The 17605-nt window shown below is 51.6% G+C and overlaps 1 protein-coding gene across 8 annotated transcripts in view; it reads right to left on the bottom strand.

The window, feature by feature from the left end:
- Nucleotides 1-17605, bottom strand: part of DLGAP4 (DLG associated protein 4) — a 230765-nt gene that overhangs the window by 30629 nt on the left and 182531 nt on the right. For all 8 annotated transcript variants that reach the window (XM_007964068.3, XM_007964089.3, XM_073009472.1 and 5 more), the window contains 3 exons: nt 7608-7969; nt 5014-5102; nt 4079-4491 (listed from right to left, as the gene is read on the bottom strand). In XM_007964068.3, coding sequence (XP_007962259.2) covers nt 4079-4491; nt 5014-5102; nt 7608-7969 — 864 coding nt within the window. The remainder of the gene's footprint in view (nt 1-4078; nt 4492-5013; nt 5103-7607; nt 7970-17605) is intronic.

Genomic DNA, 17605 nt, shown 5'->3' with positions numbered 1-17605 from the left:
GAAATGAAATATTATTCAGCAACAAAAAGGAATGAAATACTGGCATATGCTACAACATGGATGAATCTCAACATGCCAAGTGAAAGCCAGACACAAAAGGCCATATATGGTATTATTGTTTATATAAAATGTCCAGAATAGGCAAATCTACAGAGACAGAAAGATTAGAGGTTGCCTAAGGCTGCAGGAGCGGCTCCTAATGAGTAGAGAGCATCTTTTTGGGGCGATGAACATGTTCTTAAACAGTAGTGATGGTTGCACCACACTGTGAGTATACTAAATGCCATTGTGAGTTTATTAAATGTGTACTTTAAAAGGGTGAATTTTGAGGTATGTGAATTATATCTCAGTAAAGCCATTATAGGGCAGAAGAAAAAGAGAAAAGAAAAAGAAAACCTTCCAGAAAGTCCAACAAAAAGACATGAGGAAGAAAAGGTGAGAGCCTGAGGATCCACCCAGCAGGTACAGCAACTGACTGACAGAAATTCCAGAGCCAGACAACAGAACAAATAGAAGTGAGAAAATTACTTTTAAAAATTAATACAAGGTGGCCAGGCACAGTGGCTCATGGCTGTAATCTCAGCATTCTGGGAGGCCGAGCCAGGCGGATTATCTGAGGTCAGGAGTTCGAGACCAGCCTGGCCAACACGGTGAAACCCCATCTCTACTAAAAATACAAAAAATTAGCCAGGCATGGTGGTGCACACCTGTAATCCCAGCTACTCGGGAGGCTGAGGCAGGAGAATCACTTGAACCCAGGAGGTGGAGGTTGCAGTGAGCTGAGATCACGCCACTGCACTCCAGCCTGGGCGAAAGAGCGAGACTCTGTCTCAAAAAAATAAAAATAAAAAAAGATGGAGTCTTTAAGATTCTGAGGGAAAATTATTTTTAACTTCATATCATTTTTATATTTGCACAGAAATATAGAAATTGTATTTACGTATAAATATATTCTTTATTTTTTTTTTAGACAGGGACACGTTCTGTCACCCAAGCTGGAGTGCAGTGGTGCCACAGCTCACTGTAGCCTCAACCTCCAGGGCTCAAGCAATCCTCCTACCTCAGCCTCTTGAGTAGCTGGGACCGCAGGTGGCCACCACCACACCCGGCTAATTTTTTAAAAATGTTCTGTAGACATAAGGTCTCGCTATGCTTCCCAGGCTGGTCTTAAACTCCTGGGCTCAAGTGATCTGCCCACCTTAGCCTCTCAAAGCACTGGGATTACAGGCATAAGCCACCATGCCCGGCACCTTTTTTTTTTTTTTTTTTGAGACAAGATCTCATTCTGTTGCCCAGGCTGGAATGCAGGGCTCAATCATAGCTCACCACAGCCTCAAATTCCCGGACTCAAGTGTTCCTCCTGCCTCAGCCTCCAGACTAGCGAGGACTGCAGGCATGTGCCACCATGACCAGCTAATTTTTCTTTTAAAAAAAAAAGTTTTGGCCAGGCGCGGTGGCTTACACCTGTAATCCCAGCACTTTGGGAGGCCGAGGTGGGCGGATCACAAGATCAGGAGATCGAGACCATCCTGGCTAACACGGTGAAACCCTGTCTCTACTAAAAATACAAAAAATTAGCCAGGCACGGTGGCGGGTGCCTGTAGGCCCCGCTACTCAGGAGGCTGAGGCAGGAGAATGGCGTGAACCCAGTGGGTGGAGCTTGCAGTGAGCAGAGATCATGCCACTGCACTCCGGCCTGGGCGATAGAGCGAGACTCCATCTCAAAAAACAAACAAACAAACAAAAGTTTTGTAGGCTGGATGCAGTGGCTCATGCCTATAATCCCAGCACTTTGGGAGGCCAACCCAGGAGGATGACCTGAGCCCAGGAGTTTGAGACCAGCCTAGGCAACACAGGGAGACCTTGTCCCTACAAAAAAATTTTAAAAATTAGCTGAGCATGGTGGCACTCTGTGGTAGACCCTTGCTACTCAGGAAGCTGAGGCGAGAGGATTACTTCAGCCCAGGAGTTTGAGGCTGCAGTGAGCTATGCTTATGTCACTGCACTTCCAACCTGGATGACACAGTGAGGCCATGTCTCTTAAATTTTTTTTTTAATTTAGCAAATGGAGCGTATTTTTAAAATGTGGCAACAGGACAAACTGTTTTAGGAAAAACAAAATGTAAAAAGAAGAAAATGCAATAATAATATACTGTTAAGTTCTGCAATAAACAATTTTACACACTCAGTAAACAGAAACACTGATTACTATTTAACCATAAAGTGTGATGTATACAGAGGGTGGGGGAAAGGGAGATAGAGGTTGTGTGAGAGCTAAACACTCATCTATGCCTATGGTAACAGGAAATTAATAGAAATGATGGTTAATTTTAAAGAGGAAATATAAGGTAATCAGTCACATTTTTAAAAACATACATGAAGGCAAATACCAGAATATATAGCTAGTAAAAACTAAAGGTAGGGCGGTGGGCTGGATATTTTCTCTTAGAAGACTTTTTTTTTTTTTTTTTTGAGATGGAGTCTCGCTCTGTGGCCCAGGCTGGAGTGCAGTAGTCCGATCTAGGCTCACTGCAAACTCTGCCACCCGGGTTCACACCATTCTCCTGCCTCAGCCTCCCGAGTAGCTGGGACTACAGGCACCTGCCACCACGCCCGGCTAATTTTTTGTATTTTTAGTCGAGATGGGGTTTCACATGTTAGCCAGGATGGTCTCGACCTCCTGACCTCGTGATCCGCCCACCTCAGCCTCCCGAAGTGCTGGGATTACAGGCGTGAGCTACCATGCCCGGCCTTCTCTTAGAACACTTTTAATGCTCTCTGATCCCTGTCTCTGTTTTGATTTTTTAAAATAATTTTCTTGTAAAAAGTTACTAGGTACTTTCCTCACAACACTTCCCCTGCACTAGTGGGTGTGACATCAAAGCTGGGAATTGGCCTAGAGGACAGTGAAAACAATGACTCTGATGAGCCTTCTGCATCATCAAAGGCTGCTGTCCTCAGGGCCCCTCCATCATGTATGGGATGTGGGTCAACACCATTTGGACACTCTGAAGACCTGTCCTTCCTGAGTGTGGAGGAGTAGCTCAATGGGAACCAGAACCTCAGGTGAACCAGGTGGGTGCAGGTCAACAGCCTGGAGCTGCCCAGGACCTCCCTTCCACCACCCAATCCCCCTTCAACCACCTTTGAATCTAGGTTCCCTACACATGTCTAGCACTTTCTTGAACTAACTTCTCAAAGGAATTTTTGGAAATTGGCATGATATAGGAAGAAACATAAGTGGGAAATAAAAGCATAACTTCTTCACGCCCTGTTGAGACCCAGTTGGATCCCTGGTACTTGGCACACAGGAAGCACTCAGGAAGAAGCTGTTGGCTGAGCGTGGTGGCTCACGCCTGTAATCCCAGCACTCTGGGAGGCAGAGGCGGGTGGATCACCTGAGATCAGGAGTTCAAGACCAGCCTAGCCAACATGGTGAAACCCCGTCTCTACTAAAAATACAAGTCAGCCAGGTGTGGTGGCACGTGCCTGTAGTCCCAGCTACTCAGGAGGCTGAGGCAGGAGAACTGCTTGAACTTGGGAGGCAGAGGTTGCAGTGAGCTGAGATCGTGGCCCTGCACTCCAGCCTGGGTGACAAGAGCGAGACTCCATTTCAAAAAAAAAAAAAAGGAAGTTCTTGAAGTCATAATTAGGCTCTCACTTTTCTCTGTGTCAGGCCCTTTACATGCACGACCACATTCAACCCTTACAACATGCTCACATAGTGAGCAGAGGATTAAATCCATTTTACAGATGAGGAAATGGGGGCTCAGAGTAACCTGACCAAGGTTACTTCACTACTAAGGGAGGAACTGGGATTCAAACTCAGGTGTGGGTGACCTCACAGCCTGCACAACAAGCAGCTATCACCAGCAACCCTTTCTGAAAAGAGGTTTGGTTCAATAGGTGGATGGACGGAAGAATGCGAAGAAAGTAAGGAGGAGCTCAAAAACTAGCCCAAGAAGAGAACCTAAGAGACCCTCCCCACTCAGAAGTTCGGAAGCTGCTGGCCACCAGCTGGAGAACCAGCTGCGAACACCTTCTACCCTTGCCCAAGGACCATCCGTGTGGCACCCACCTTCTTCAGAGAGGTTGTTCTCTTTGGTCTCCTTGTCCATCTGGCAGCACCAGCCTTCTAGTCGCTCCGTTTCTGCCTGCAGTAGCTTTAGGAACCAGTAGCCGTCTCGGCGGCAGGCCCCTGGCTGTGCTGGCTCTGCTGGGGAGCTGGAGGAGGTCTCAAGCCAGGGGTCGGGTGGGGGCAGCGAGGACGCCTCTAGGGCAGGGTCGCTGTTGTCTCCATAGGAGAGGTTGCGCTTGATCTGGGCAATCTTGGGGGCCTGCCGGGGACCGGCATCGATGCTGATGGAGTTGGGGTGAGGGGTACAGTCCGGGAGGCTCCTCTCAGATGACTTACAGCTTGAGTCATTGGCATCCTGGGTATCCGAGTCTGTGTCCCGTCGGGAGGACATACTGTGAGAGGGGACGCTGCTTCTGTGGGTAGGGGGTGGATGGGGTGGGGACAGGAAGGAGTGAGTCACCAAGAGGGCCAGAGACCAGAGGCCGCCTTGACCCGGACACACGGGAGACAGAGAAACGGATGCATCATCTGCTCACCATGCGCCTGAAGCGGGTCCCACAGCCCCCATCTCATTCTTGGCTCAGCCCTTGCCCCATCCCGCCCAAGCCCACACGCACACACACACGAGGACAAGGTCATAAGGTTGCCTGGTTACTGCAGTGGGGCCAGGAAGACCACCAGCATCAGGGCAGCTGAGGCCATGTCCCGGCCCAGCCGTGGCCCCCGTGGGTGACTGGTCTCACAGAGCAAGTGCTCATCTGTCCACCCGCCCGCCCCTGCCCAGCCTCCCATGCCTGGGCCACCACCCGCAACCCAAACCCAGCTTGGTTATTAGAAATCCAGCAAGGAGAAGTGGGTTAGGGAGAGCAGGAGAGGTGAGAGCGGAGGGAGGGAGAGGAGAGGGGAGAAGCAGCCGCCACCTCTGTCCGACTTACCGCCAGTCGTCCTCTACCTGAACCCCGATGGACTGGAATTTGGTAGCGGGACTGGGCTCCTCTTTTGGCACTGGCTGAATGCAGTCAACCTTATTGAAGGACAACGACAGCAACGGCACGGAGACAAAGACAAAAATAAAAAACAAACACCACACTTGCTGCTGAAATTCACATTAGTGGGACGACGCAAACGGACGTGTGGACAGACAGACACGAGGCATGCGGACACTGCACGTGGGCCCGAGGCCGGACCAGGTTAAGCCGGGCACTGCTCATTCGCGTGGAGGCGGGCGGGCAGGTGGATGGGAGGTGGGATGGGGTGGAGATGACTGGCTTTCCCTACTCTGAGGAGGGTGCCATCACATCGATCGCTTTGGGTCCGTTGTCCTCCGAGAGGTGGGAACCGTTCCTTCTAGTCCTCTCCTTCACACGCATCAGAGAGAAAAAAAAAGGACGACGAAAGAGAAAGAAAACACACACACACACAAAGCCACAGCCGTTATCTGGTGTAGTTGAAGCTGGCGGCTGTCTTGAGGCAAAGATCACTCCCCAAACCCTGTGGTGGAAGCCTGGAGGGCAGGCCAGAGGTGCCTGCACTAAGGGCAAACCCTGGACAGCAGTTCTAGATTCAGAAACTGCCACCCAGACAGGAGCCACCGAAGTCCCTGGGTATTATTCATACTTGGCTGAGGTTACCTTTAGCACTGGGTAGCCCTGGGGAGCAGTAGGAAGGACTGGGGTCAGGGCCAAGTGGAAAGCTGTCACTCCCTCCACTCCTGTGAAGTGGAAGGAACAGGACAACAGTGATGCCCCGCGCCTGCCTTTCTTCTCCGGGACAAAGGCGCCCGGCCATAGGGCAGCCAGGCCAGCTTTCCTATCATCACTCAAGAATGAGGGAGAACCCACACTCAGCCTAGTGCATGAGGCACCAAAGGGTTCAGGGCATCCTCAGAAACTGGGGACTCTTCAGTCTCTTGGCCTTGTGGAGAGAAGTAGGGGCCAGGAAAGCTTTCCGGGACAGGGATGCAGCCACATTTCCCCTCGGCAAAAGCCAGCTCAAGGAATGCAGCATCACTGGATCTCCAAGGAGCTGCAGTGAAAGCAAGAATGGGGCTGGGGTGAATCCAGGGAAAGGATGCCCAGGACAGGCCTAAGAGAGTCCTTACCCCAGTGTCATTTTCTGGGTGAAAGGAATCAAGGGTAGTCCTAACTCTTAGGCTTTCCGGGAAGATAAGAGCATCTGGTTTGGCCAAAAAGAGGGTGGGGCTGCCCAAAGATATGGGTGGTCAGGACCAAGGGTCAAAGATCAGGCTACTCTCTGTGTTTCTGAGAATCCCACGTGCAGGGCAGGGTCTGGACACTTAAGAAGCCCAGAAAACAGACAGCAGAGTCTCCTGGCCAACTCTCTCCCTGTTTGTATGTGGGGAAGCAGAAGCCTAGAGCTGCCTCTTGGAGGAAACAAGTCCAAGCAACTGCAAGAAATTGCTCAGTAAGCCTTCTCTGTTCCATTCAAGCTCCACTTTGTGTCCCACGCTCCTGCATTTCAGTGCTTTGTTATCAGCTGGGCCACATCCAATTGCTCAGGGGTGGCTGGAGGAGTCCCCTGCAGCCTGTGCCACAACACACAACGCCTCGTCCTCCCTGACTCACCCCCTGGGCTTGGAGGGGGCCTGTCTCCCTGCTCACCCTCACCCACTGTAGCTGCACCTTCCTTACAGCTCTGAATGTGCCCTAGTTTGGTCTGCAGGTCCAGCCAGGGCAGGGAGAGTCCACTCAATCTGGATTTAGACAAACTCTTAAAAACTACAAGGCAGGGCCCAAGTTTCCCCAGCTCAGCAAACAAGACAGATTATTGATATCGGGTGCATGCAGGAGTGCAATGAAGCAGTGGAGGGGAAGCTGGCACACCTGCCCTGCTGTGTGCCACGACTATGGAGGGCCTGCTGACTTTGGCCACCTAGCCCTGGAGGAATCATCGCCTGGACCCTATCCCATGGAGGGAGGCATTGAGACCGGTATCACCTTTCTCAATGACATGAGCCTGGTCCCTCAAGCCACCTACCTGTCCCCAAGGCCCGAGAAGGCTCTGGGCAAAGTTCCCCTCGAGCAACCCCCATGGCTCAAGGGCCCTGGGTCCTGGGCCCCTGGCCCATCAGCGTCTACGCTCCATGCTGCTCCTGCCGCCAAGCGGGGCTATGGCCTCCGCACCCGAGCTGACCTTGGATTAGAGAACTGTTAGGCCAGTCCCGCCTCCCACGGGCCAGCTGGCAGGGCAAAGGGTGGAGTGGACAGACAGACAGTGGACAAACAGTGGACAGGAGATGGCTGGCTGAGTGTAACTACATTCACTGGGACAACCCACTGGAGAAGCAGAAACACATGCCCGTGGCTGCTGACCAGCGGCACGTGTGGGCAGATACCAGTGAGGCGTGGCTATGGGTGGAATTCGGTTTGCCCACTTGGGGCTGATCCCCCAGAATAGAGAGACAAACCACCTTTTCCCAGGAGACCTAGTGGGCCTCCACCAGATGTAATTACACGCAGGCAGGTGCACAGAGTGGGCTGAGGACACACGGTGCAAAAGGAGCCCCTACTTGTATTCCTATTGATGACAGTTTCCTTTTGGGGGCGGCCTCGGGGTGGGACTCAGAGCTGGTCAGCGTCCCTTGTTCACTTTTCAGAGATGCATGTTTCGGGGGTGGCTCTGGGGCTTCAGGGGCTGGGGCGACTCCACCGCGTGTCACGCTGGGTGGTCGGGTACTGCTGTCCAGGCTGTCTGATGAGTTGCTCAGGCCCGACTGGCTAGTCACCTCACTCTTGTGGTCCTGGCTGTCCAGGTAGGTGTCCTGGGCAGACTCAGTACTGCTCTGGACTGTGACTGAGATGAACGGCTTTGAAGTGGTGCGTGGAGGGACCGGTGGCGGGGTCTTCTTATACGCCACTAGGCATGATGAACCTGCAGATGGATGAGAGAAGGGCAGGGGAGAGGTGAGATGGTGAAGACCCCAACCCTCTCAAGCCCCTTCCAGTGCAGAAGCCCTGCCTGACTTGGCCCTAGCTCTGGCCTTAGCCATTCTGTCGGCAAGGGTTTCTGGAGCAGGGAGAATGAGGGTCAAGATAGCAATGACCAAGACAGACACACACAGGACCTACCCACCCTCATTCGAGACAAAGTCTTGAGGGGATGCCACCACTGGCCAAAGATATCCCCCACGTCAGTCACACACAAACCTTATTATCCAGCAGGGGCATGTGCTAGGTGAAGTGCGTGGGGCCACAAGGCTCTGATAGACCCTGACCCGTGTTGTGGGGAGGTGGTGACAACCAAGCAGATGTCAAAACAGCTAAGGAATGGTTAACCTTGCTATCTTCAAGGTCACTGAGAGACTCAGTGCTCCTCCTGATCTTTTCCTTCCACACCACCTTCCCTCTCCCTTATTCCCTCTACTTGGATGCCCCTCTCCATCTGGTCAAAAATGAACACATCCAGCCGGGCACGGTGCCTCACGCCTGTAATCCCAGCACTTTGGGAGGCCTAAGCGGGCAGATCACCTGAGGTCAGGAGTTCGAGACCAGCCTGACCAGCATGGAGAAACCCCGTCTCTACTAAATATAGAAAATTAACTGGGCGTGGTGGCACATGCCTGTAATCCCAGCTACTCGGAAGGCTGAGGCAGGAGAACTGCTTGAACCCGGGAGGCGAAGGTTGCAGTGAGCCGAGGTTGCATCAATGCACTCCAGCCTAGGGAACAAGAGCGAAACTCCATCTCAAAACAAACACACACACACACACACACACACACACAAACATATCCTTCAGGGTCCAGCTAACCCCTTCCCCTATCTTGCCATTCCTACCCCACCTCTTCCTCCTTATGGGAAACCCTGTACACTGATCTGCCTCCCTGTTCTCCACTGAGATTCCCAGAGCCAGGCCCTGCCATGGGTAGGAACCTGAGCCATCTCTGAATCTCACCCCCATCCCAGCCAGGGGCTGACCCACAGCAGGGGCCCAAAACACCAAAGGCCCACTGCTTGCTTCTCAGACGATGAACTCTGTTGGCAATAGAAACTGCTTTTCCAACAGTAGCTACCTGCTAGGAGAGTGAAGTTGGATCTAGTGCCTTTCTCAGCACCTTAACTCCAGCTGCCTGTTGCCCTGTGAGAACTGAAACAAGCCCCTACCCTGGTCTGGGCCCACGAGCCAGATAAGCCCTGCCATCAAGGGGCTACAATCACGGTGATGGTGATAACCCAGAAGAAACTCAAAAAACAAGGCCCAGTATCATAGGAGCTGTGGACAGACGACTGCAGAAACCACCCATCTGCCACTATGAGATACTATCACATAACCTATCAGAATGGCTAAAAAGTGACAACATCAAATGCTATTGAGAATGTGGAGAAACAGTGATACTACTGTCATGGAAAACACATTGGCGTTTTCTTATAAAACTAAACATGCAGCTAGGCATGGTGGTGCACACCTGTAATCCCAGCTACTCGGGAGACTGAGGCAGAAGTTGCAGTGAGCCGAGATCATGCCATTGCACTCCAGCCTAGGCAATAAGAGCGAAACTACGTCTCAAAAAAAAAAAAAAGTTTTGGTAGAGATGGGGTCTCACTATGTTGCCCAGGTTAGTCTCAAATTCCTGGACTCAAGGGATCCTCCTGCCTCAGTCTCCCAAAATGCTGGGATTATAGGTGTGAGCCACTGTGCCTGGCCTATAACATTCTTGAAGTGACCTAATTATAGAGAACAGATTAGTAGTTGCCAGGGGCTAGGGCAGAGGAGGTCACTAGGGAGAGGGTGAAGGGGAGGGCAGGAGGGAAGTAGGTGTGGCTATAAAAGGGTAACAAGAGGGACCCTTGTATGAAGTGATAGAATAGTTCTGTATCGAGTGTGGGGATGGTTACATGAATGCATGCATGTGATAAAATTGCACAGCACTAACAAACACAAGTGAACACAAGTGGAACTGGGGAAATCTGAATAAGGTGGGTGGATTATATCTGTTGACATTCTGGATGTAAGAATGTATTACAGTTTTACAAGATCTTACTATTGAGGGAAATTGAGTAAAGGGTATGAAGAACCCCTTTGTATTATTTTTACAACTGCATGTGAATCTACAGTTGTCTAAAAATTAAAAATTTAATTTTTTTTTTTTTTTTTTTTTTTGAGATGGAGTCTCACTGCAAGCTCCGCCTCCCGGGTTTACGCCATTCTCCTGCCTCAGCCTCCCGAGTAGCTGAGACTACAGGCGCCCGCCACCTCGCCCGGCTAGTTTTTTGTATTTTTTAGTAGAGACGGGGTTTCACCGTGTTAGCCAAGATGGTCTCGATCTCCTGACCTCATGATCCACCCGTCTCGGCCTACCAAAGTGCTGGGATTACAGGCTTGAGCCACGGCGCCTGGCCTAAAAATTTAATTTAAAATAATCCATCTGTTCATCCAATAGACGTCTATGGAACCAAGGCCTTGTACTGGATTCCAGGAAAGCCAGGAGACCTCATCAGCAGACAAACAGCTCTGCAGTGAGTTCTTTGAAAGTAACACATGCCACGATGTTAAGCCCAGGGAACTGGATGCTGTGCCTTGTGCCCAGCCTAGTCCAGAGGTGGACAAAGTGCTCTGAGTTCCAAGCCAGGAGCACTCACTTCCTACTCATCTGTTCGAAATGTCCCAGTCCTGCTCAAGCCTTGAGAAAACTCAGGGATCCCCCAGACAGACACCTGCATCTCTGGTTACCAACCAAACAGCAGTGTGCAGGCAGAAGGACAGCCACCTCTCTGGGCCAGAAGGAAGGCAGCAAGGAGGCAGGAGGCAGGGCTCAGGTCAAAAGGAGTATGGCCCTCTAACACGACATCCTGCGAGAGGCGGGACAGGCCTGCTCAGCGAAGAGGAGCGCCTGCGTTCAGCTGGTCACAGGCACAGGCTGCGGGCCAAAAGCTGGGTCATTTACAAAGCTGTGCTCAGCAGCTTTGCGGCTTTGTAATGTAAGCCTCAGTGCCCGTGAGGTAGAGATCATGATTATGCCCACTTTGTAGGTGGGGCGTGAAGCTCAGGAAGGATGGACAACTTGCTCAGATTGCAGGAGTAAGCAGCAGCCGCATCTGCTCCATGGCACAGCCACCTCACTCTGCTCTCCAGGCCTTGGGCCCCTCCTCGCTGGGCTGGGCTGCAGGTGTTTGGGGCCTTCACTCATCACCATACCCCTACAGCATCCTGCTGGGCCCTGGGACCAGTCTGCAGGGGTACACCAAACCAAAATCTGACTGTGGGAGTAGAAAGGGCCTTGACTGAGGCTGAGGCCTGGCTTCCAGGCTCCTGCTTGCCCTCTGGACTTCTCAGTACTCTCATCTGTTCCAGAAGCCGGGGTAGGAGGGATTCTCACTGGGTCACAGCATACTGTCTTCACACAGCCCTTGACAAACTCAAAGCACTGTCCCATTCATCCTCTCCCTCAAGGACGGGTGTGGAGCCCCCATCACTGTGACTGCAGGGAAGATCCCCTCTGTGAATGCCCTCTCCACGGATGCCTGAAATTCTCTTAATTTGAATCATTTTGGTGGTGGTAAGGGTCCAGAAGCCAGGGGGCAGTGTGGAACCAGACTAGCCTGAGTTCAGGTCCCAGCTCTGTCACTGACCTGTTGTATGGCCCCAGTTTCCTCCTTGTAAAAAGGGCATGATTACGTAGGTTGCATTGCAGAAGCTAAGGCTGGGCCAGGCCTAGGCTTGGCATGACTCCTCTTTTCTGGTACAGAGGCAACTGGGCCTGTGGACAGGGTGGGGATAGGGGGCAAGCCAAATTTCTACCACTCCCCAGCCACTGGCAGGGAGTCTGGGCTGGTTCTATGACTGGCCCAGGAACAATTTCCCCTAAGACCTGGAAATTCTAAGTTCGTTTAGAGCAGTTCTTGAAATCTACGGCCACCAGTGCCCAGCAGAGACAGGACTAACTCATTGAGGATTTCAGGAAGGGAATGGATTTGTTTGGCCTAAAGTCCGAAACAAACGGGTTTTTCTGCCCTAGATCAGAAAACTGAAGCCAACCTCAATTTGCTCAAAATGTTTAAAGGGGTATATATCTCCCTTAGGAGGGCAGCAGTTAGTATGGGGGAGCAAGAACTGGGCATTAAGCCTAGCTTAGGCTGTGCGACACCAGAGTCCTTGTTCCCATCTGTGGGGTAGGGATGACACTGTCCACGAAGAGTGTGCATGCAGCATTCACAGGGGTCTGGTGGGGAAGAGGCACACCTTCTTCCCAATGGAAGACAACAGGACTGCCCACAGCCAGGGTCTGGACAAAGGATTAACCCTCCAGCCTCACTCTCAGAGCTGCTGGGCCCACAGTTCTACTAAGCACCCTCAGAAGCCCTGAGCTCTGGCCTAGGCAGCCAGTTATCAGAGGGAAAGGTAACCCAGCCAGAAAGCAAGTCCAGGCCTGATTCGATAAGAGGAAAGTGAGCTTATCTTGGATCCTCTATGTCTCCTGAGGCCACAGTCAGATAAGTGGTGTTGACTAGCACACAAGATTTGGGGGCTTCAGGGGCTCCCTGGGGGGTAGGCACCCCTCTGCTCTGAGTATTGCCCCACTGGAGCAGGGAGATGGGACCTAACCCTGTACAGGAGAGCTCTCATTTCAAGTGTGTGAATGCAGGAAATATAGTGAGGAAATACCTCGCCCCCACCTCTTCCAATACCTCACCCCGGCCGCTTCCTCCCCTGCTGGGGCCTTCACACATACTGTTCTGCCTGAAAGGCTTCCCTCAGCTACTCACAAGTTTCAGAATTTCTTCCTCTGAGAGCCTCCCCTGACTGCCCTCTCTTCTTCCACCTGGGAATCTCCATCAGAGCACTGACCACATCAGTCCATGGGCTTGGAGGAGTCACCTGACAGCTACAGGCCTGGGGCAATTGAGGGAACTCTGTCCTGCCAAATCATGCCACATGCTAGGACTGGGGTTATGCCTCAAGCACAAAGGCTCTCAATAATTTGTTGAAAGAGAAAATAAACCTCATTATCACTGCAAAAACTCTTAGTTGCAAAAAACCCAGATTATTTGGCCATACAGCAAAGGCTCCCAACACTTTAGTATCCAAGGTTCTAGGGCCCCTCCCAAACCTGAGCCCTTTCTGCTTGGTCCCTGCTCATCCATCTCGGCAGCTTCATCTCATGCCCCTCCCACCCCCTAAGCATACCACCCCCTTCCAGCTTCAGAGAACCAAATGTACAGTGCACCATTCCCAAACACAGCACACCTCCGTGTGTCCAAGCCTTTATATGGGCATCGGTTCCTGCTGGAGCCCCCTTCCCCTGTCCTCCATGCTTCCTGTCATCCTGCCAGCCCCTAAACCACAGCACACGAAACCACCCATCCCCGTGGGCTGCATGCTTGCCTCTCCCAACCCCCTCTCAGCCATGCAGGTCCCTCATGCCACAGCCCAGACACAAGCCAGCTGTACGATGCATCCTCTATGCAGCCTGCTCCCAGCCCCAGATATCTAGTCCAGCCTCTCTGCCTCCCAGCACCTAAGTCTTTTGCTTTTTCTAGAGAAGCTTCCTTATCTCATTATTTCTGTCTTCTATCCCAAGATTTTATCCTCCAAACTGTATTTATCAGGTCAGAATGAATTTGTTTCTGCATTTTTTTTTTTTTTCGAGACGGAGTCTTGTTCTGTTACCCAGGCTGGAGCACAGTGGCGTGATCTTGGCTCACTGCACCCTCCACCTCCCAGGTTTAAGCAATTCTCCTGCTTCAGCCTCCTGAGTAGCTGGGATTACAGGCGTGCACCACCATGCCTGGCTAATTTTTGTATTTTTTAGTAGAGACAGGGTTTCACCATATTGGTCAGGCTGGTCTTGAACTTCTGACCTCGTGATCTGCCTGCCTTGGCCTCCCAAAGTGCTGGGATTACAGGCGTAAGCCACCGTGCCCAGCCTGCGTTTTGTTTTTTATTGTAAAGGTTATAAGATGGCCAAATACTCAGGAGTGGCTGTGACTCCATTTCCTGAGGGATGTGGAGGACACAGCAACCCCAAGAAGCTAGTCCCCTGCATGTGTCTTTGGAGGCCAGGCTGAACTTGGTCCTGAGGCCTAACACACGCCTCATGCCTGCTGGCTCCCAGGTGATGAGGGGGCAAAGGAGAGGTGGTCTGAACTCCTCAAGAGGAACAGATGCCATGGGGCCACAGACAACCTGGAAGCCATGGCTCAGGCTTTACAGCTAAGGCAGTGGGGCCAGGCTCAAGGCCCCCATGAATGGATGAAGCTGACCCCAGAGACAGGCAGACTTCCTTAACTCCCTTTGCTGGTACTGCCAAGCCAGGGAAAAGGCTCATTAGTGGGAGGGTTGAGGGCTGGTAAGATCCCACTCCCTCTCCCAGCCAGCAAGTAACTTGTCAAACCACACAGCTAAATTGGGCAACTCATCTGTGTGCTACGATAAAAACAGAGCTCAAAGACTCCCACCCACCTAGCCTCAAATCCCTCCCTCCTTTCCTCTGTTTCTTCAGTCCAAGGCAGAAGCAGCTGGGAAGAGAATTCCAAGCAGCTAGGTCAGGATCAGGGACAGACTGCCTTCTCAAAGTCACTTCTCTGTTGACAGTCCATGTGACCCTCTCCTTTTCCACTGTTTCAGTCTGAGAGCCACCTCCCTCACTGTGCCTTAAGAATTAGCAACACTGGCCGGGCACGGGCTCATGCCTGTAATCCCAGCGTTTGGGAAGGCCGAGGTGGGTGGATCATCTGAGGTCAGGAAATCGAGACCAGCCTGGCCAACATGGGGTAACCCCATCTCTACTAAAAATACAAAAAACAGTCGGGCATGGTGGTGCAGACCTGTAATTCCAGCTACTAGGGAGGCTGAGGCAAGAGAATTGCTTGAACCCAGGAGGCGAAGGTTGCAGTGAGCTAGGATTGCGCCACTGCACTCCAGCCTGGGTGACAGAGCAAGACTCCATCTCAAAAAAAAAAAAAAAAGAATTAGCAACATCAAACTTTACTTTCAAACTCCAGCAAGAGGGACTGGCAGCCTCTCTCACAGCAGCATCCTCCCCAAGTCCTTCTGGAGATCCTCCTCCACCCCTCACAGCCAGGCCCCTCCCATCCTTATCTTCTCCCCCTGATCTGGAGCCAGCTTCCCTGAGACTACCACAGATGCCCTCTGGCCTTCCGACCTCCTGTCCCTCCTTCCCCCCAGCCATGTGAGGAATCCAATCATGTCACCGTTTGAAACCATTCAACAGTTTGTAGACTTGGAACAAACCAACCCTTCAGTGGAGGCATTCAGGGCCTCCAGGATCCCTATCTACCTCAGACCCCAACATCCACAGAAGCCAAGAAGTTAAAAAGGTGCCAGGCTGGTGAAGACAAAGCCACAAAGCTCAGGGAGCTAGCTCTGTCCTTGGAGCCTGGTCCAGAAGCCAGGATGCACTCCCGTCGGTAATGATTCTGATGCTAACAGCTGAGCTTACTGAGTGCTGACCATGGCCAGGCCTGAGCAGTACTTCATATACAGCTGATCCTACTTACTAATTCTGTATGTGCAAAATTACCTACTCACTTGAATTTACTTGCAAAACCAACACTTAAGGGGCTGGCAGACGTGTGCCCGCTGCGCACATCCCCAGCTGAGGTGGAACAAGGTGACACTCCACCTTCTCACTGCAGCTCTCATACTGTAAACAAGTATCCTTTCGCAGGTCTATTTAGTGCTATACTTTTCCCATTTGTGGGCTTTCTGTTTGTGACTTCACTGTTTAGAATGGCCCCCACATAGTGCTGAAGCACTGCCCAGTGTTCTCAGTGCAACAAGGCTGTGATGTCCCTTATGGAGAAAAGTGTTAGGTACGCTTCATCCATGCATGAGTCATAGTGCTGCTAGTCATGAGTTCAATCTTAATGAATCAACAGCATATTAAGTAAAGAATCTTTCGGCCGGGCGCGGTGGCTCACGCCTGTCATCCCAGCACTTTGGGAGGCCGAGGCGGGCGGATCACTTGAGGTCAGGAGACCAGTCTGGCCAATGTAGCAAAACCCTGTCTCTACTGAAAATACAAAAATTAGCTGGATGTGGTGGTCGATGCCTGTAGTCCCAGCTATTTGGGAGGCTGAGGTGGGAGAATCACTTGAACCTGGGAGGCAGAGGGTGCAGTGAGCCAAGATTGCACCACTGCACACTCTAGCCTGGGCAATAAGAGACCCTGTCTCAAAAAAAAAAAAAAAAAAAGAAAAAAAGAAAAAAAACTTTCAACAGAGATACACATAACACAAGGTTATGGACTGACTGGTTGGTTGGTAGAAACGTTATGACCACAGGCTTGCAGTGACCCTGTATTGCCCAGAAGAGCAATGGTTTAGCATTCACTATGACTCTGTGACCTACAGTGAATAATGAGAATCTACTTTAGCTATCCTTTAGCTGACTGAATCCTCAAAACCAGTATGAGGGAGGTTCCCATTTCCCAAATGTAAATGCCCCATTTTACAGAGAGATGGAGATTTGCATGCACTCACCTCCCAGCTAGGCAGTGCTCAGGCTGCAGCCTGAAACCAGGGTGCCTGAAGGCTGACCACTACCTGATGGCCCCTCTGCTGCACTAACTGCCTTTTATATGGCAGTTGTTTTACCCCTAAAAATAGGATGCGATACTCAATGTGCTCCGGGGAGGAGCCAAGGAGCTGACAGGCACGAGGTACTTTTGGATCTTGGGGTGGGCCCATGCCAATTTGTTACCATGGTTTCTGGATTAAGGAGAAAGTGATTGCCTCCTGGGAGGCAATCTGGGGGCCTTTCTGGAAGACAGTGAGGTTGCCTGCACCTAGATGGGTAGCCAGAGTCACTGAGTGGCAAGGAAATACAGAGCTTTCTGGTGAAGGGATCCTCTGTGAGCAAAGGAGCAGGGCAGGACAGTCCAAAGCATGGGAAGACAGATGCTGAGTGGGGCACGGTTTGGCGAAACGTAACTTAGGTACCTTAGCTGGTGGAGGGAGGATAGGGATTGAGGCAAGGAGATCCAAGGAAGGCTGCCTCCTCTCAGGACTGTCAGCTTCCTGGGGCTGCTCTAAGCAGCAATGGGAACAGAGGCACCTTCTTCCTGCCATAGCATCCCATTTCTCATGAAGTCCCTCCAGACTGGCCCATGGGCAGAGGATTTTACAGTGTATAGACACTGACAGCAGTTAGGAGGGAGTATCACCTACTATCTTGAGAGTCCCAGTGCACTAGGCAGCTCTGCCAGGGAGTGCCAAGGCCATTCAAGCTGAGTGTGTCCAGAATGAATCTGAATCCTCTCCTCCTCCACATCAGCCTTGCTCTCCCAGAGAGGGGCCCTGAGCACTCAGTTATCCCCTCCTTCCACCCTCCTCCATCTGCAAAGCCTCACCCCTCTACCACAAAAACACAGCTAACAGAGTCCAGCTTCTCCTTGCCCCAACAGGCCTGGTCTTTTGCCTCCCTGTTTTCTCTATGGCCCATTTTACCCACAATCACTCTTGGAACCCTGACAGTTTTTAAAAGCTCAAACTGGATTGCTTCTCCCCTTTTCTAAAGCTTTTCAAAGGCTCCCCATTCCAGGCCGGGTGA

The sequence above is a fragment of the Chlorocebus sabaeus genome, chromosome 2 (assembly GCF_047675955.1).
Source record: "Chlorocebus sabaeus isolate Y175 chromosome 2, mChlSab1.0.hap1, whole genome shotgun sequence".
Classification (NCBI taxonomy): domain Eukaryota; kingdom Metazoa; phylum Chordata; class Mammalia; order Primates; family Cercopithecidae; genus Chlorocebus; species Chlorocebus sabaeus.
Note: the sequence above shows the minus strand (reverse complement) of the source record. Positions and strands in the feature narration are given on the sequence as shown.